This window comes from Microcaecilia unicolor, chromosome 1 (genome assembly GCF_901765095.1).
Source record: "Microcaecilia unicolor chromosome 1, aMicUni1.1, whole genome shotgun sequence".
NCBI lineage: Eukaryota > Metazoa > Chordata > Amphibia > Gymnophiona > Siphonopidae > Microcaecilia > Microcaecilia unicolor.
The window spans coordinates 664,890,003-664,911,355 of NC_044031.1; the positions used below are offsets into that span (position 1 = coordinate 664,890,003).

General features: G+C 42.9%; 1 protein-coding gene across 1 annotated transcript in view; it reads right to left on the bottom strand.

The window, feature by feature from the left end:
- Nucleotides 1-21,353, bottom strand: part of CCDC33 (coiled-coil domain containing 33) — a 642,117-nt gene that overhangs the window by 343,335 nt on the left and 277,429 nt on the right. Inside the window, exons 8-9 of the mRNA XM_030187021.1 lie at nt 1,707-1,798; nt 611-731 (exon numbers count right to left, since the gene is read on the bottom strand). Of these exons, the coding sequence (XP_030042881.1) occupies nt 611-731; nt 1,707-1,798 (213 nt within the window). The remainder of the gene's footprint in view (nt 1-610; nt 732-1,706; nt 1,799-21,353) is intronic.

Consider the following 21,353-nt stretch of genomic DNA (forward strand, 5'->3'; position numbering starts at 1 on the left):
CATTCTACTACTTAGTGCTACTGAGGTCTTGCAAAATTATATAAAAATATTTTAAAAGAAAAATTCTGTGTGGATACAGTTACGAGTTATAATAGTTCAGATCTTGTTATTATAGATTGTTATTAAAGAGAGCCGAGAGGAGATACTGACTACCATAGTTCACATTTTATAATGTGGACATGCCTCTGCAGTCACACAGCCATCCATGTCCCTTGTTTTGCCCCATTCATAGTTTGGATGTTTCAGTTTGTAAAATAGATGGTTCATGCTCAATGTAGCCAGCCCTTTGCCATCCATTTCTCAGTATTTTAGAACAGGCTGTATGTCAGCAGATCCTGATCTAAAACACAGGAGAAATAGATGTCCATATGTGACATATAAATTTGAACAATCTTTCTAAACTGTCGCTCTGTATTTTACCTTTAAAGCAAGCCCTTAAGTACTGCTGACTTTTACCAGATAAAATGATAAATGGGTGAACAACTGTCAACTTTTTTGAGAATACCAAATTCTTTTATTACAACTCCTTCCACACCTCTTTGAGTCTTCATAGCTCTAGGCATGTTTTATGTGATCAGACTTAAAAGATTCCTTGTCTATAAACATTTACCTGGGGGTGTCCACAGCTGGCAACTGGAAGAACATTGAAATATGAGGCAGCCGGATTTGGAAATAAAACCGTAGTAGCCATGATACCACTGGCTGCTGGTGGCCTTTCCAGCATGATGTTCCTTTAAACAAATGAAAAAGTTAGAGAGACTGCTAGGTCATGAGAAGAATACTGTGCAACCTCAGGTCAAAGGTTTAGGAAAACGCATTCTTATACAGCTGGGTCCCACTGCATGTCATCACTTTATAGATATGCAACTATAGTAGATTCTGCATATTTTGCTGTATGTATTGTGTGCAAATGAGGTCATATACATAGTGGCACACTCTGTAAACCTGCCTTAGAAATCTAAGGTTTGATATTCAGCCTACAGGGGTCAATGATTTTTAAAACATGGGTTATACTGAGCCTGAATATTCAATGCCGGGACATATCCAGGCACTAGCACTGAATATCTAGGTTATAGCAGTCACCCAGAAGCCAACCATGTACTGGCCAATATTCAGACTGGTGCATGGTTAACTCAGCTCCATTTACTTAATCTGCTAGCAGACGGAATATTGCTGGAAGCTGGTTAAGTGCTGGCTCTGAGGAAGCTCTGCCCCAAGAATGCTCTGGAATTAACCAGTCAGTGCTTGGGTAGTCACAGGAAATATTTAATGCTGATGAATACTGCCGGATGGCCAGCTGAGAGGGAGTTAACCTACCCAGTTAAACCCTTTTGAGTACTGTCCCCATACTCTGTTGGATGTTCCTTATCACTAAAAGTCAACAGAACTTTTCAGCCACATGAACAAATGCAGACAAATTTTTGTGCTGATCACAAATTTTTTAGTAGTCTCCCTCATAAGGCCTTTTTTTTTTGTACTTGTCAATTAGCAAAACATGTAACCTAATTGCCTCTGGGACACAGACATTGTCCCATGGTCCCAAAGGTTGCTGTTCCATGGAGACTTGATTAAACTGTCTATTATTGTTTTATGTCTTAATCATCTGTTTCATTAATGTTTAGAAATACATTAGATCTATTCGGACTGTTGCTGCTAACATGCAAAATACCTGAGGGAATCTTCCAACCCACAAGGGAAAGACTTACTGGTAAACTTTATAATTTGGCACTATCCTGGCGACTGAAATTAAAGGACCAGCAGGAATCCTTAGTGGTTCCTCAAAGGCATGTAGTAAAACCTGAAAGCAGAGGAAATGATGTAGTTTATTTCAGTTTTCTTAGAAATGAAATTCTTATTTATAAAACTGAAGCAATGAAGCAAGTGCAATTAACTAAACCATTGGAAAAATAAACATTTAAATTGTTTCCAAATAGTGTAATTCACAATAGGAATTCCTCGGTTAACCCAGTCACAATAGAGATGGAAATCACCAAGAGGAAACACCAACCCTCATTGTGTTTTCCTGCTGTGTTGATTCTTCTTGGTGATCTCTCTCTCTCTCTACTGTGATTAAATTCATAATAGAACATAAAAAAACCAAAAACAACAACAAAAAACAGGGATCAGAAGAGGCCTAGGGGAAAGAACAAAATTAGTGAACACATAGACAAATATGGTTTAAAGGGACAGCCAATATGAGCTTAGCCAAAGGAAATTTTGTCTCACTAATCTGCTATATTCTTTTGAATAAACAGATTTAAGTTGATATAGAGGGGCATAATTGAAAGGGATGCCCAAGTTTTGCTGAGGACGTCCTCGCAAAAGTCCCAGTGGAGGGGCGGGGAAACCCGTATTATCGAAACAAGATGGACATCCATCTTTCGTTTTTATAATACGGTCGGGATGACCAAATCTTGAAATTTAGGTCATCCTTAGAGATGGTCATCCCTAGACTTGGTCATTTCTGATTTTCGGCGATAATGGAAACCAAGGACGCCCATCTCAGAAACGATCAAATGCAAGCCCTTTGGTCATGGGAGGAGCCAGCATTCTTAGTGCACTGGTCCCCCTGACATGCCAGGACACCAACCGGGCACCCTAGGGGGCACTGCAGTGGACTTCAGAAATTGCTCCCAGGTACATAGCTCCCTTACCTTGTGTGCTGAGTCCCCCAAATCCCCCCAAAATCCACAACTGTACACCACTACCATAGCCCTTACGGGTGAAGGGGGGCACCTAGATGTGGTTACAGTGGGTTTTGGAGGGCTCACATTTACCACCACAAGTGTAGCAGGTAGGGGGAGATGGGCCTGGGTCCGACTGCCTGAAGTGCACTGCACCCACTAAAACTGCTCCAGGGACCTGCATACTGCTGTGATGGACCTGCGTATGACATTTGAGGCTGGCACAAAATATTTTTAAAGATTTTTTTGAGGGTGGGAGGGGGTTAGTGACCACTAGGGGAGTAAGGGGAGGTGATCCCCGATTCTCTCCAGTGGTCATCTGGTCAGTTTGGGCACCTTTTTGTGGCTTGGTCGTAAGAAAAACAGGACCAGGTAAAGACGTCCAAGTGCTCGTCAGGGACGCCCTTTTTTCCCATTATGGGTCGAGGACACCCATGTGTTAGACAAGCCCAAGTCCCATCTTCGCTACGCCTCCAACACGCCCCTGTGAACTTTAGACGTTCCCGCGATGGAAAGCAGTTGGGGACGGCCAAAATCAGCTTTCGATTATGCCGATTTGTGCGCCTCTGTGACGACGCCCATCTTCCGATTTGTGTCGAAAGATGGGCGTCCTTCTCTTTCGAAAATGAGCCTGATAATGTATCTAGATTTTCAGATAGCTTTTGACAAAGTCATATGAATAGTCATACTGGGTCAGACCAATGGTCCAGCTAGCCCAGTATCCTGCTTCCAGCAGTAGCAAATCAATTTTTCACTCTTTCAAAAAGTACAAAGACCAAGGGACACTCAATGAAATTATATGGGAAATACTTTTAAAAGAAATAGGAGACCCCTCCGAAGGGACACCACCTTGTAAGTGGTGGAGGGGCTTCCGTGTTTCAATGACTCAGAGGGCTACCCATATCAGACAGGCCTCTGAGGAGAAACCAGACAAAGAGTGTCCCAAACTGGAGGATCCAAGATGGCGTTGAGGGAGGATGTACGTTAGTTGAGTTCCCGTTTTACACCAGAATACCTGAAGAAGTAGGCGTGCTCCCCAGAGAATGGGGAAGAAGAAAGGCAAAGCCGTGGTGTTGCCCTCCTCGAACACGGCTGGGGTTCCCACCACTTCTCAGTCTACTTTGGAGAGATTCGGGGTCATAACGTCGGGGATATCGGTTCCTGCTTCGGGGAACAGCAAGGCTTTATTGCCGAATCTCAGTGGAGAGGGAGTGACTTTGAGTCCTCCTGTTGGCATGACCTCTCCAAGACCCGGAAACAGTAACGCTTCGCTATGGAGGTCGACAGTGGAAACACCCGAAGTGGGTTAGGATTTTCACGCGATCTGAGGAGGTCCTGGCGCAGCATTGACTCCGGATAATAAACCAACTGGGGGATTGGAGAGTGAGCTCTTCCCCCCAAAGATATCTGGAGCAGTTTCTGTGGAGAAATTGGACCTGGTGAAGCCAAACAATGTCACAATGGACGCACTATGGGAAGTGCTGCAGAGTGTGAATAACTCTCTTCTTCAGATGTCAAAACTTTTTTAGGAATAAATATGTGATTATATCAATACTTATCTAACAAAGTGGAAGTCCAAGATAAAAAAATAAAGACTTTGATTTCGGAAATGGTTTCTCTATGAAAATCAGTTAATCTGGTAATGAAGGACAATTTGTTTCTTGTAAAAAATTGGAACTTCTGGAGAACCAATTAAGGAAAAAGTAACTTGAGAAAGATAAATTTTCCTAAAATACCCTGTATATAGAGTTATATTATTAGTGACTTTTGCCTTTGATTTAGATAGGAACAATGTTTTGAAATTGTATTTCCGATATGGCTGATAGTTTTTTTGGGTTCAAAGATAAATATATTTCCTGACATATCAAGGGAATTGCAGACTAGGAGGTGTGAACTCTTGGCTTTTAGGCCAAGAATCATTGCCCTGGGTGGGACCTTCCTAGAGCGATTCCCTTGTAAGTGTTTTATTTCCTGATTACTTATTTGTTGAACCCAGGAAATTACAAGAGTTTGTGGAGTTAAAAGAACAGATGAAGAACCTGCAGCAACTTCCTTTAAGTTACCACTGTACCGGCTGCAATTACCGATTAACCTTCCTCCCTCAGAAAATATGAATTGTAAGATTAACCATTCCGTGTTTTTATTTTCTTTGAGATTGTTTTCCTGATCTTGGATCCCCCAATTGTGGACTAACAAAGATGATATTTTTCCTTAATGTTTGTTTAAATGATATTTTCTCTTTTCTTTCCCATTTATGTATTGGACATAAATGTAATATAAAATGAATAAATAAAATAATTACAAAAAAATAAAAGAAATAAGAGAATATATTTTTTACTCAAAGAATAGTTAAGCTCTGGAACTTGTTGCTGGAGGATGTGGTAACAGCAGTTAGCATATCTTGGTTTAAAAAAGGTTTGGACAAGTTCCTGGAGGAAAAGTCCTTAGTCTGTTATTGAGATGGACATGGGGGAAGCCACTACAATATTACTGGGTTTTCTGAAATCCAAGAAAGTCCATTTTAAAAGAGTTTTAGATAGTTCATTTGGATATCAATCCAGTAAGATCTGGAACTCAATTCTGGAGCAAATTTGTGTTCTTTCTGGATATTTTTTTGTTCCGTAAAGCACTGAAAATTTATTTGTTTAACAAATATTTGAATATATAATCTTGTTTTTTGTGTGTTCTGACTTTTGCATATCTCATCTTTTGTAACCCGCTTAGATTCTCTAATGATACAGGTGGCATATAAGTGTCAAGAATAGACTAGATCAATACAGAAAATTAATAAATCTCAAGTTATACCTTGTATCAGATTCTATTATTTCAAGCTAATTTTCCAATAATAAATTGCCTTTATCGAAAGAAGTGTTCATTGTTTCCACCAACTCCAACTTTTTTGAATGCTCTTCCAAGCGTACACTGTGCTTCCTTGAATCCTCTCCCAATGAGGACATCTTACTAGCTGCTTCACCAAAAAACTGGCATAACTACTCCGAGACCACAACCTCCAATTTAACTACCAGTCTCCAGATCTCTAAGTCTTCTTTAGATGGAATTAAACTCAAAATTGTTCACATCTTTCTATAGCTGGTAAAGAAGGCAGGTTTCAAAGCCAGATATCCCAGTTTACTCAAGATTCTACTAATGTAGAGAGCTGGGTCTTAGAAGGGCCAGTCAGATTTAAACCAAGAATGGCTATCACCACTTCAAACTTCATCCTCACAATAAGCCTGACAAACACTCTCCAAGTTCTGCTCCTGAGATACAGGTGTAAATACCAAGGGAACAGGACTCAAAACTGATCCTGGAGGTTAAGTGAGATGAGCAGCTATCGGAACTCAAGAGAGGGGCTCTCCAAATTCAGATGTTCTCCCACTGAACAACATCTCCAGGCTGTCGACCCTCTCACCTTATCCTCTAGTATCTCTAATCTCCTCCCTTCCATCATGTCCTCCGAGTCTGTCGACAAGGCTGTCTCCACTTACAATGCTACTCTCTCCTCTGCTCTGTACACCCTTGCACCATCCATCTCCCGTCCCACTAGGCGTACTAATCTCCAGCCCTGGCTGACCCCTTGCACCCGATACCTTCGCTCCTGCGCCCAATCGGCTGAACGCCTCTGGAGGAAATCTCGCACCCATACTGACTTCATTCATTATAAATTCATGCTATCCTCCTTGTAGTCCTCCTTATTCCTCACCAAACAGGACTATTACACCCAATTGACTACTTCCCTCAGCTCTAATCCTCGCCATCTCTTCGCCACCCTTAACTCCCTCCTCAAAGTGCCCTCCGCTCCCACCCCTCCCTCCCTCTCTCCCCAATCACTGGCTACTTCCGCGACAAGGTGCAGAAGATCAACCTAGATTTCATCATCAAACCATCTTCTCCTCTTCACCCTATAACCCACTCCCGCAACCAACCAACTCAGGCCTCCTTCTCCTCGTTTCCTGATATCACCAAAGAGGAAACCGCCCATCTTTTTTCTTCCTCGAAATACACCACCTGTTCCTCTGACCCCATCCCCACCAACTTACTTAACACCATCTCTCCTACTATCACCCCCTCCATCTGTCATATCCTCAACCTCTCTCTCTCTCCACTGCAACTGTCCCTGACACCTTCAAGCATGCTGTAGTCACACCACTCCTCAAAAAACCATCACTCCACCCTACCTGTCCTTCCAACTACCGCCCCATTTCCCTCCTACCCTTCCTCTCCAAGATACTTGAATGCGCCGTTCACAGCCGCTGCCTTGATTTCCTCTCCTCTCATGCCATCCTCGATCCGCTTCAATCCGGCTTTCGCCCCTTACACTCTACTGAGACGGCACTATCTAAAGTCTGCAATGACCTGTTCCTTGCCAAATCCAAAGGTCACTACTCCATCCTCATCCTCCTCGACCTATCCGCCACTTTTGACACGGTCAATCACAATTTACTTCTTGCCACACTGTCCTCATTTGGGTTCCAGGGCTCTGTCCTCTTCTGGTTCTCCTCTTATCTCTCCCACCGTACCTTCAGAGTACACTCTCACGGTTCTTCCTCCACCCCATCCCGCTCTCTGTTGGAGTTCCTCAGGGATCCGTCCTTGGACCCCTTCTTTTTTCAATCTACACCTCTTCCCTGGGCTCCCTGATCTCATCTCATGGTTTCCAATACTATCTTTATGCTGACGACACGCAGCTTTATCTCTCCACACCAGACATCACTGCGGAAACCCAGGCCAAAGTATCAGCCTGCTTATCCGACATTGCTGCCTGGATGTCCAACCGCCACCTGAAACTGAACATGGCCAAGACCGAGCTTATTGTCTTCCCACCCAAACCCACTTCTCCTCTCCCTCCATTCTCTATCTCAGTTGATAACACCCTCATCGTCCCCGTCTCATCTGCCCGCAACCTCGGAGTCATCTTCGACTCCTCCATCTCCTTCTCTGCGCATATCCAGCAGATAGCCAAGACCTGTCGCTTCTTCCTCTACAAGATTAGCCCTTTCCTCTCTGAGCACACCACCCGAACTCCTTGACTACTGCAACCTTCTGCTTACTGGCCTCCCACTTAGCCATCTATCCCCCCTTCAGTCCATCCAGAACTCTGCTGCATGTCTTATCTTCCACCTGGACCGATATACTCATATCACCCCTCTACTCAAGTCACTTCCGATCAGGTACCGCATACAGTTCAAGCTTCTCCTACTAACTTTCAAATGCACTCGATCTGCAGCCCCTCCCTACCTCTCTATCCTCATCTCCCCTTACATTCCTACCCGCAACCTCCGCTCTCAAGACAAATCCCTCCTTTCGGTACCCTTCTCCTCCACCGCCAACTCCAGGCTCCACCCTTTCTGCTTCGCTTGGAATAAACTCCCTGAGCCCATACGCCAGGCCCCCTCCCTGCCCATCTTCAAATCCTTGCTCAAAGCCCACTTCTTCAATGTCGCCTTCAGCACCTAACCACCATACCTCTACTCAGGAAATCTAGACTGCCACAACTTGACATTTCGTCCTTTAGATTGTAAGCTCTTTGAGCAGGGACTGTCCTTCTTTGTTAAACTGTACAGCGCTGCGTAACCCTAGTAGCGCTCTAGAAATGTTAAGTAGTAGTAGTAGTAGTAGTGAAGACACCTGCTCTCCCCTCCTAAAAATCCATTTGCTGAAGACCTCATATAAGAGTCCATGGGGTCCTGCATAGTCCCTCCTTGGGTAGGCATGGATGATAACTCACTGGTGGGCTCTCCAGACAGACTCTTCACACTGCTCTAGGTAGGTCTCTGTGTCCACCAACCCAGTGGCGTAGCCACAGGTGGGCCTGAGTGGGCTGAGGCCCACCCACTTAGGGCTCAGGCCCATCCAACAGTAGCACATGGTAATGAAAATGCTGCTCTCCACAATACTGGCACCTTCGCATGCTCAGTTTTTAGAGCATGCCTGCTGCAGACTACCAAGGTGGAGACTGGAGAGAAGCATTTTCCCACCAGCTGAGATATTTTTTTGATGTGGGGGTGGGGGAGAAAACATTTGGTGCCCAACCACTTCTTGCCTAGGCCCACCCAAAATCTGCTGTTTGGCTACGCCCCTGCACCAACCTTCACTCTACTATATTTTTATACAGCAGAGGCACCAGGCTGATGATATCATACATGAAATCACACTTCCTGCAGGTTTTTCAGAGGTGGCAACTCACTGGCAAGCTCTGCTGTATGTAGACCTCTGTTACCTCTCACATTTGCACAAATTCTGCTACATTTTATAATGAGGAGGTGCAAGTTGATATCACATGCAGAGCCATATTCATCACAGGTTTTTCAGAGGTGGTAACTCACTGGTTGGCCTGTCTCATCTGACACAGAATTATTATTCAAAGTTATAAATTGTAGCCCTTACAAGACTAAAGATAACCAGAAAGCGATGCACATTGTGAAAAGTAACCCAAATTGTAGGTACATGATGCTAGGTTCCACATTAGGAGTCGCCACAGAGGAAAAGAATTTAGGTGTTATCGTGGACAATACTTTGAAATGTTCTGCTAGGGGATGTCCCAAGATCAGCTTGAGAAACACTATCTCTTTATATTCCACACCTCCATCTAAAGCCTGTCTCAGTCTCTAAATATGCTTTTCCTTTTCATTTGTATCAAATTGGAAACAAGAAGATATAATCTGGAAATTTTTGAAAAAGAAAATGTTAAACTATCTATCAAATTCTAGAATGCAATCAAATTTGCAGTGGACTTTTCAGTGGCATTTCAAGCTCCTGGGTAACATTTGAAATTCAAAACCAAATGCAAAACATCTTTAGATAAAACTAAAGACTTAATAGGCAAATAATATGCCTTAGAAATTGGCAGGAGACTTTCTTTTGGGATTTGAAGGCACTCAGTCAGACACTTTCTAAACAGTTCAGCATATAGTTAAATCCATTTAGAATAGGGTGATGAATATCGACATTGGCAGTTCCGTGCTTAACAAAGAAAATTAATGAGCTCATTTGCATATCAGTTATAGAAACATCTAATTACAAGACAACTGACAATATTTAATATCACCAGAAGATACTTCTGATACTCTCAAAAGTGAAACAAGTCCAGTAGGCTGTCAAACGTGCGGTAACATTCTTTAAAAAGCAGAAGCAGAGTGCAATCTTCGATATTTTTGGTGTCCATCTATTTTTAAAAAGAAAAAAACTGGTTTCAAGGTTGTGCAATGTCTTCAGTTCATAAATGAATGAGGAGGCTCTTGCCTTATTGTCTCCATATACATCCAGGGTCCAAAAACAACAACACACAGGTTGGACTGCAGGCACCATAAGCAGCTTTCAACTCATCCTGTCTTGTGGTTCAGTGGCAGCACCATGTGCATATGTTACAAGTCCTGATTTGATTCTAGAGTAGGTCTTCCACTTCTTGGTTCAGCTCGAAATGGGTATGCTGTATAGGCAGCATTCACAGCCCCTGGAGGGAAATGCTATATGTATGTGTGTCTAAGGAATCTGTGGACTACAGCACTTGGGGTGATAGAACGAGTTACCCAATTGAAAAACTGATTGGCACTATAGATTGCTAATGTTGGGGGATGATGGAGACCTGGAAAAGGAGAAGGCACCATATGATAAATGGAAGTACACAAGTGCAAAAGGGTCATTGTAGCTGCAAGTTAGGGAGTAGGTTGGGATTTCACACACTGGGGAAAGGAGGAAGGGAGGGAGGGGGGAGAGGAGTTCAGGATGCTATTGGAGTAGAGGGTTTTAAGGGGGAAAATGAGAAAAAATGTCAAATGTATTTACTTATGTATTTATTTGTTACATTTGTATCCAACATTTTCCCACCTATTTGCAGGCTCAATGTGGCTTACATAGTACTGTAGAGGCGGTCTGCAATGTATTTTCTAGAGTTTCTTCTCAGAGTTGGTACAAGAATATGAGAACATACTGGGTCAGACCAATGGAGATGGTGCATGCAAATTTATCTTATACATATTCATTGTGGCAATCCTGAAAACCTGACTGGCTAGGTGTGTCTCCAAGAGACAATTGAGAAGCACTGCAGTTCTCAAACAGTTGAACCATGTGGTTCTCTTATGCACAAGCTGTTCTCAGGATGATTGTAAGAAACCAAAGTATGTAGGCACAACTCAAAGTAACATGAAAGCTGTGCAGAAGTAACTTGCTAAGGTGGAGGCAGAAGCATCCGTGATGGGAAAACAGGGAGCAATAGCAACTAGGGTGAAGAGGGGTAAGGGGGAGATGGGGATGGGGAGAAGTGAGCAGGGGAGGCTTTGGAAGGTATTTACCTGAAGTTAACTAGGATTGGATGGTTTATAACCAACTTAATGTTAGTTACATGTATGACTGATTACACTGTGTGGACTTTAGCACCTTTTGTAGACGAGTTTTTAAATAAAAAAACAACAGATAAAACTGTTGACAATGCAGCACTGACGTCCCTGAGGAAGAAATTTTGAAACAGGGATTCCTGTTGGACGTTTTGGAACAGATGGTGAAAGAGCGAGAAAATATAAGCCAAGATAAGTTTCGCTCCAGTCTGTTTCTCAATATTCTGGTTCTCTGGCATTTTTGAACAATATTCAAAATATTCTTTTGTTTAGATTTTTGCTTGTATATTTTTTATTGGTATTTAGTGAGTTTTTTCAGTCAACGGTATTGGGGAGGGTGTATATGAATCTCCATTAAAGTTTTCACACTGTAGTTTGGATTTAATTTGTTTCATATATATAAAAGAAATAAAATCAAAGGGTTACAATCTAAAAAGTACAAATGATGTATAGTGCTTGTAAGTGAGCCGTTGTTACAGCTAAACCCACTGAAAAATTTGGCTTGGCTGTGGGAACAGCCTAAACTGAATTCTCCTTTTGTCCCCTTTTTCAATCAAATTCTTGTAGTTTCAGGAGTGTGTAATTTCTCTGGATTTCCCTATACGTTTTATACATTGGGATTGACTATTTTTGATGTCTACTATTTTAAGGGGATAGTCCTTGAAACAGCTTTGGCAAAAAAATGATCATGTCGGACTGCTAGTCACCCTCTGACTGACACTTTAAACTTAAAAGGTGAGTATATGTACTCATATTTATGCTTATATTTATTAAAGAATGATAGCAGAACTTCTAGAAGTAGGGTTTCATATTTACATCTGTCAAACCGAAGGGAAGGTGGGTGTGTAATTCTCACGGCTTGTAGCGCTATAGAAATGCTAAATAGTAGTAGTAGTAGTATCACCGCTGAGGTTTCAGAATAAAAATCAATAAGTTATTACTTTTCTGTGGGAAACAGATGGTTGTTTCCTGGGGTAAATTTAAGTGTGAACATTTACACCAGGACTATGGGTGGTATACATGTTTCGTACCTAAATGTGGATGTGGCATGCGCAACTTACAGCATTTTGTAAGTTAGGTGCATAAAGTGAAGTTACTCACCTGCAGCAGGTGTTCTCCGAGGTCAGCAGGCCAGGTATTCTCACATGTGGGTGATGTCATCCGATGAAGCCCGATGTGGATGCCGGCTACAGTATAGATGTTTCAAGAAAATTCTAGCACTGTTCCACCATGCATGTGCGGGTGCCTTCCGCCCCCCTCCCCCCCAACCGACACACAAGCACTTGGTCTGTCAGTTAGGTAATATAGTTAAAGGAATACAACTCCTAGGGAAGGAGTGTAGGCATGTGAGAATACCTGGCCTGCTGTCCTCAGAGAACACCTGCTACAGGTTGAGTAACTTCACTTTCTCTGATGACAAGCAGGCCCAGTTGTATTCTCACGTGTGGGAATCACTAGCTACCAGGCTCACTGAAAACAACAAAACTAGGACAATAGGGACTCAAGAGATCGAGACCTCAAGTCAATTAACCTGAAACTATATACATTCTAATTGTGAAGGTGAAGCCTAGAAACATAACAAAATTGAGCCTAGGAGAATGGAGTTGGATTCTAGACAACAAACAGATTCTGCAGGACTGACTGACCAGACCGGCCGTCATATTGGGTATTCTGCTCAAGGCAGTAGTGAGATGTAAATATGTGGACTGAAGACCATGTTGCAGCTTTGCAAATATCTTCCATGAACGCTGACCTCAAGTGGGCTATTGACGTAGCAATGGCTCTGACATTATAAGCCTTGCCATGACCCTCAAGAGTGCAATCTGCTAGCCAACTGGAAATTGTGTGTTTGCCAATGGCTACTCCTATTCTGTGTGGGTCAAAAGAAACAAAAAGCCTGGTGAACTGTCTATGAATTTTAGTCCACTCCAGATAGAAGGTTAAGGCTCGCTTGCAGTCTAAGGTATGCAGTACGCTTTTGCCAGGATGGGCATGTGGTTTGGTAAAAAACATTAGCACTGTATCAAGCAGATCTCCTATGTACTCCAATTGCTGGGCTGGGAGAAGGTGTGACTTGAGGTAGTTTATGATGAACCCTAGTAGTTCCAGCAGTTCTCTGCATTGACTTTTGCACCTCCTCCTGCAACATGCTCTTGCCCAGTCAATTGTCCAGGTAGGGAAACAAGTAAACTCCCAGTCTAGGCAGCAACGTCGCAACTACTGCTAGACATTTGGTGACTACGCTGGGATCTGATGCAGTCCAAAAGGCAAAACACAATACTGGTAGTGGTGTTTCCCTACTCGGAATCTGAGATACTTCCTGTGACTGTGAAGTATCAACATGTGGGTATGGGCATCCTTCAAGTCCAGAGAGCATAGCCAATCCTTTTTCTGAATCATGGGAAGAAGGGTGCCCAGGGAAAGCATCCTGAACTTTTTTTTGACCAGGAATTTGTTCAGAGCCCTCTAAGATGGGACAGAATCCTTCTGTTTTCTTGGGCACAATGAAGTACTTGAAATAGAATCCCTTCTCTTGTTCCCTGGTAGCACGGATTCAAATGCATTTGCCTGTAGAAGAGTAGAGATTTCCTCTATAATTACCTGCTTGTGTGGAGAGCTGAGGTAATATGCTCTTCGTGGGCAATCTGGTGTTCGTTCACGCCAATGAAGTGCATAACTGAGAAAGACTATTAGAAGAACTCATCGGTCAGAGGTTACAAAGGGCCAACCGGAAGGTCACAATTACTTGGACAGTGGCTATGCTCTCCTGGAGCCAGTCAAAAGCTCATCTCTTGCTTTGACTGAGGAGCTGGCTGAGGCTTTTGAAGGTGGGACTGATAAGGGAAAGAATGCTGGGACTGGGGCTGATGGGCAGAGCGAGAAGGTGGCAAAAACCTACACCTTTGAGAGTAGTAGGTCTGTCATCTAGGCCCACTTGAAAATCTCCTAATAGAGGATGCAGCTGGAGGCTGCCGAGAAAGAGACTGATTGGTATCAGAGACCTTCTCTACCTTGTCCCAAAAAGATTATCTCCTCAGCAAGGTATATCCACTAATCTCTCCTGAAATGCTAGTTCTAGGTTGAGAATGCAGCCATCAGAGTCTGCACATCTCCACATCCATGGCTGTTGAGTCTGGATACAACATCAAAACTACCATAAGTGCCCCTGGCCAGATACTTTCTTCTCTCCAGCTGCTTACCAGCCAACTGGATAAGCTCAGCTGCATGTTCCTGAGGGATAGAATTGATGAAACTAAAAGAAATGCACAGCAAAGGCTTCAAGCAAATGCTAGTATAGATCTAGTAGGAGTGGATGTGGGCAAAAAGCATCAAGGTCTGATAAACCTTCCTCTCAAATGAGTTTAGTATCTGAGCCTCTCTACCTGGGGGAGCCGAGTCATGAGCCCTGGAATTCCTGGCTCATTTGAGGGCAGATTTAACTACCAAAGAGTGGTGAGGCATATGAGCCCTTTTGAATCCAGGAGCCTTCTGGATACAGTCCTGCATATCCATCTTCTTAGGTGCGACCTGCACTGAGAGGGAGATTCCCAGTTCTTCACCAGTGCATCTTTAAGGATAGTGTGTAATGGAACCTTGATCTCTTCCTTAGGAAGTAACTCATAATCTAGGACTGAAAACACCTCTGCTCTGTGTTCCTTCTCTGTCTCCAACTTAAATAAGATGGCCAAAGTTATCTCCTTCACAAAACCTGTAAAAGAGAGACCTTCAGGTGGAGATTTACATCTCTCTTGAAGTGGGGAGGGATCAGAATGGACCCCATAAGACTCCTCCTCCAAGAGGTAATGAGGGTCCTCTTCTGAGTCCCATGAGCAGTCCCAATCAGACTCCTCACAGTAGTCAGATTGAACAGAGTGAGTGTGTGCCTGCCCTAGCTCAGTGGGATAACCTCAGACTCTGTGGAAGCTTCCTCCCCTGATGTCAAGAATGGTACTACATGAGTCGAAGTTGATGTAGACACCTGTTGAGGTGCCAACATTGAAGACCACTCCACAGGCAAGGTGAAGCCTTGGGAAGAAGTGGGGGCTATGCTGCAGCTGCGACAAGCACTCTCCATGCCTGAGCAGTGTGCAGCTGTAGCATCTGTGCCTGGTCCTCCCTAAGCATGGCTCAGTTTCACTCATCAAAGGTAGGCATTGGCAAAGGCTGGGGAGCTGGGACAGGGACAGCCTGCAAAGGAGCTGGTGGAAAACCAGAAGCAGGAACCTGCTGCCTGGAAACTGGTGTGCTGGCACCTCTATTAAGGAGGTGGACAGCTCCTCTTGATGCCGGCGATCTTGGCATCATGCGTCGAAGAGGACCGATGCATGTGCTTCTTGGGCTTCCTCTGATGCTGAGAATTGCAGTCCTTCAGTGCTGATGAAGATGACACCTAACCTGTACACTTCCTCGATGTTGGGTCCGATGCTAACCAGTCCCGGGGCCAACTATCAGCGCCTGATGTCGAGGGAGGTGGAGACCTCTTCGATGCCAGTGCAGTCCCAATTGTAGCTGATGTCTGGGCAGCCATCAAGGTCAATTCTTCTGGTGCCGATGTCAATGGATCTGCTTTTGAGGAGCCAAAAGTCTCTCCTGCTGGACCTGACATGCCCTGTGTCATCAGCTGCATTTTTAAACATAAAGGATAAGAGTTAGGCTCATGGTTAAGCCCAGGGCACCCGATGCACCAAATGTGCGGGTCCATAACTGAAATCACCCGACTACATTGGGAGCACCTGTTGAAGCTGCTGGGGATCTTATTGGACATTGCAAAAAGGATCGTGGCTAAATTAAACTCCTCAATTTTGAACTATAAAAGGAGGCAGAGTCCAAATCGAGGTTTGTGCTCAGGCCTAAGAAGGTCTATCGAACTGCGAAAAAGAAAGAAAACTTTAATGGATGAAAACACTAAGAACTAAAAGGGGAAATAAATAAATAAAAAGATAAATTAGAGAAAACAATGAGGTAAATGAGGGGGGAAAACCCACATGGGAAGTCACTGCAAGGGCAGAGAAAAAAGGAGCTGAAGAGAAATAGTGAAGATGCGTCCTCCCTGCTCCATGGAAAAATGAAGACTGAGGAGCCTGTGTATCCATGATGGGATGCTGCTAGAATTTTCTTGAAACATCTATACGCTAGCCAGCATCCACACCGGGTTCAGTTGGATAATGTCACCCACATGCGAGTACAACTTGACCTGCTAGTCTTCGGAGAAATGTTAGTCCCATCTCTTCGCAATGAACACTCCCTCTCCCCCTTATACTTGCATGTTAAGGCATTTTAGTATGTAATTATACTACTACTTATTTCTATAGTTCTACTAGATGTATTGTACACTAAACATGTAAAAGACAGTCCCTGCTCAACAGAGCTTACAATCTAATCAAGACAGACAAACATGACAAATAAGGGATTAGGGAATTGCTTATGGTTGGAATGATTAAAACAGACATGAGTACTGAACAAGTGAATAGGAGTTAAAACCAGCCTTAAAATAGTCGGCTTTTAGCCTAGATTTGAATACGGCCAGATCACAGCTTGACACAAAACAGCATTTATGCACATAAATGTACACTTATCTGGGTAAATGCCAGTATTCTATAAATTTAAGCACTCAGTGGGGGAGGGGTATTCTATAAATGCCACTCAAAATTTGGCACCGGAAAAAAAATCAACACTGTGTGATGATATAAAGTGTGCGTGCTCTTTATACACAGTGTCCACAAAAAATGGGACCCCTTACATAATTTCAAAATACTTTGTAATTGTTTAAACATTTAGCACAATGTTTGAAAATGCATTAGTCCAACCTTTATTAGGAAACTCCCTTAGCAAACGTTTTGCGCCACATGCCTTATTTTGTCGCAGAAATTTAATCTCAACTTTATCTTTTTTGCTAAATGCCGTTTTGCTAAAACGGATCTTAAAGGTCAATTCCTGAATGACGCCATTTTGAAAACAGGATCACCCAGTTTTTGCAGTATCTTACAGTAACACCTGTCAATACCAGTAGTAATTTTTTAAAAATAATAGTACATTTGTTTTGGGGATATTTGGAAAATATGTTATGGGGTCCCATTTTTTCCAGATACCATGTAGAATCATGCCTAGTGCTGATTCCCGCACCTACCTTTGGACACAAGACTTACACCTGCTGAAACCTAGTATAATTGCCCAAGTTAGGCACACTGAAGCAGTATTTTGTAACTACATGCACAACTTTTCGGAATGCCCGACACACCCCTGTCCATGTCCTAGTTGAGTTAGGCGCCATGCCTTATAGAATAGAATGCAGGCAGATGCGTGAGCAAATTTTAATGGTTGTTAGCACTCAATTATTGACGTTAATTGACTGTTCAGCCAATTAATTTGTATGCGCGTCTTAAGAGCACAACCAAATTTTGGCATGCAAATCCAGGTGCCATATATAGAATCCAGGGCTAGGTGTTTAAATTTAGGTGCCCCTTTATAGAATGAAGAGGTGCATATGTGTATTTGGAAGCAAGACTGTTCACACACAAACTCACACTCCCTGCACAGTTCACACCTTGGCCTGACTACAACCTCTCCACCCAAACCTCACCTCACCTCATCTCATCCACCAGTTCCATTTCACAATTCTTGTTGCAATTTGTCTATAAATTAAGTTTTGTTCATCAAACAGATAAAATTGTTTGATAACTAGGAAAATAAATTGTTAAAGCTTTACGTTTCCAAAGGGTTAACAAAAATGAACTTAAAATCACAGTGGTTTGGATGTCATTTATAAAACACAGTGATATGGTTTAACAAAGAATAGAAAATTGACTCAGAGACAGCCAAGGTTATGTTTGTAATCCATCTTTAAGTCCTGCAACTCACTGGCACTGGGCCCTTCTGTACTATATTCAGTCCCTGGGCTCCCCACATCAGCAGATCAATCATAGCACATGCTGACTGCTGCCAGTAACGCTACTATCCCCTCCTACATCAAATCTCAAGTCACCTCATCTCAGCAGCCATGAGGATATGTGGGGGTAGAAGCAGAGGCAAAACGGCCCAAGTGACTATTAATGGAAAGCACTGAAAGCTATAGATTTGGAAGGGAAAGAGCAAAGTGTATCGATCTTCAAAAAGGTCACTGACTCTGTAATAGGAAACAGGAATCCTGACTGTTGAAAGCCCGAGAATCATGATATTTAATAAGTTAATGGAGCCTGTGATAGGTCTTTCATAGTTCAATTAGGTAAAGGGAGCCCTGTTTTCTTTTTGAATGCACCCCGGTACAATTTTTCCAGTGTTCTCTAGGTATATGGATATTTCTACAAGGGGTGCCTATCTGGAGCCTATTCCATAAAGAAAAATAGACACCTGCTTTCTATATTAGAATACTAGCATAACCAGGTATATACATGCATAAATATTCAGACATAAGCACTGTGTAAATGCTCATGCCTAGATAAGTACATAAGTAATGCCACACTGGGAAAGACCAAGGGTCCATCGAGCCCAGCATCCTGTCCATAACAGCGGCCAATCCAGGCCAAGGGCACCTGGCAAGCTTCCCAAACGTACAAACATTCTATACATTCCTGGAATTGTGGATTTTTCCCAAGTCCATTTAGTAGTGGTTTATGGACTTGTCCTTTAGGAAACCGTCTAACCCCATTTAAATTCTGCTAAGCTAACCCGCCTTCACCACGTTCTCCGGCAACGAATTCCAGAGTTTAATTATGCGTTGGGTGAAGAAATATTTTCTCCGATTTGTTTTAAATTTTCTACACTGTAGTTTCATCGCATGCCCCCTAGTCCTAGTATTTTTGGAAAGCGTGAACAGACGCTTCACATCCACCTGTTCCATTCCACTCATTATTTTATATACCTCTATCATGTCTCCCCTCAGCCGTCTCTTCTCCAAGCTGAAAAGCCCTAGCCTCCTTAGTCTTTCATAGGGAAGTCATCCCATCCCCGCTATCATTTTAGTTGCCCTTCACTGCACCTTTTCCAATTCTACTATATCTTTCTTGAGATGCGGCGACCAGAATTGAACACAATACTCAAGGTGCGGTCGCACCATGGAGCGATACAACGGCATTATAACATTCTCACACCTGTTTTCCATACCTTTCCTAATAATACCCAACATTCTATTTGCTTTCCTAGCCACAGCAGCACACTGAGCAGAAGGTTTCAGTGTATTATCGACGACGACACCCAGATCCCTTTCTTGGTCCGTAACTCCTAACGTGGAACCTTGCATGACGTAGCTATAATTCGGGTTATTTTTTCCCACATGCATCACCTTGCACTTGCTCACATTAAACGTCATCTGCCATTTAGCCACCCAGTCTCCCAGTCTCGTAAGGTCCTCTTGTAATTTTTCACAATCCTGTCGCGAGTTAACGACTTTGAATAACTTTGTGTCATCAGCAAATTTAATTACCTCGCTAGTTACTCCCATCTCTAAATCATTTATAAATATATTAAAAAGCAGCGGTCCTAGCACAGACCCCTGAGGAACCCCACTAACTACCCTTCTCCATTGTGAATACTGCCCATTTAACCCCACTCTCTGTTTTCCTATCCTTCAACCAGTTTTTAATCCACAATAGGACATTTCCTCCTATCCCATGACCCTCCAGTTTCCTCTGAAGCCTTTCATGAGATACCTTGTCAAACGCCTTCTGAAAATCCAGATACACAATATAGACCGGCTCACCTTTATCCGCATGTTTGTTCACCCCTTCAACGAAATGTAATAGACTATTGAGGCATGATTTCCCTTCACTAAATCCATGTTGGCTTTGTCTCATTAATCCCTGCTTTTGAATATGCTCTGTAATTTTGTTCTTTATAATAGTCTCTACCATTTTGCCCAGCACCGATGTCAGGCTCACCGGTCTATAATTTCCCAGATCTCCTCTGGAACCTTTTTTAAAAACTCAGTGTTACATTGGCCACCCTCCAATCTTCTGGTACCATGCTTGATTTTAAAGATAATTTACATATTACTAACAACAGTTCCGCAAGTTCAATTTTCAATACTATCAGTACTCGGGGATGAATATCATCCAGTCCCGGAGATTTGCTACTCTTCAATCTGTCAAATTGCACTATTACATCCTCCAGGTTTATAAGACATTTCATTCAGTTTCTCTGACTCGTCAGCTTTGAATACCATTTCTAGGATTGTTATGTATCTCTCCCAAATCTTCCTCGGTGAAGTCCGAAGCAAAGAATTCATTTCATCTTTCCACTATGGCTTTGTCTTCCCTGAGTGCCATTTTTACCCCTCGGTCATCTAGCAGTCCAACCAATTCTTTTGCCGGCTTCTTGCGAGGGTCAAAAAAAATTACATCAGACGTGGATGCTGTTCAAAAACACCATCCTGGAAGCCCAGGCCAAATATATTCCGCGTATTAAAAAAGGAGGACAGAAGACCAAACGACAGCCGGCATGGTTAAATAGTGAGGTGAAGGAAGCTATTAGAGCTAAAAGAAAATCCTTCAGAAAATGGAAGAAGGAACAGACTGAAAATAATAAGAAACGGCATAAGGAATGTCAAGTCAAATGCAAAGCGCTGATAAGGACGGCAAAGAGGGACCTCGAAAAAAAGATTGCGTTGGAGGCAAAAACACATAGTAAACATTTTTTAAGGTATATTAAAAGCAGGAAGCCGGCAAAAGAATTGGTTGGACCGCTAGATGACCAAGGAGTAAAAGGGGCGATCAGGGATGACAAAGCCATATTAAATGAATTATTTGCTTCATTCTTCACCGAGGAAGATTTGGGTGGTATACCGGTGCTGGCAATGGTATTCGAAGCTGATGAGTCAGAAAAACTTAATGAATTCTCTGTAAACCTGGAGGATGTAATGGGGCAGTTCTACAAACTGAAGAGTAGCAAATCTCCTGGACTGGATGGTAGTCATCCCAGAGTACTGATAGAACTGAAAAATGAGCTTGCAGAGCTATTGTTAGAAATTTGTAATTTATCCTTAAAATCGAGTGTGGTACCGGAAGATTGGAGGGTGGCCAATGTAATGCCGATTTTTTAAAAAGGTTCCAGAGGAGATCTGGGAAATTATAGACCAGTGAGCCTGACATCGGTGCCGGGAAAAATGGTAGAGACTATTATTACGAACAAAATGACAGAGCATATTCAAAAGCATGGATTAATGAGACAAAGTCAACATGGATTTAGTGAAGGGAAATCTTGCCTCACCAATCTACTACATTTCTTTGAAGGGGTGAACAAATATGTGGATAAAGGGGAGCTGGTTGATATTGAGGCATATTTTCAAAGCACTTTGGGAGGCTAAGTTCCATAGGTTTCTATGGAACTTTGGGAGGCTAAGTGC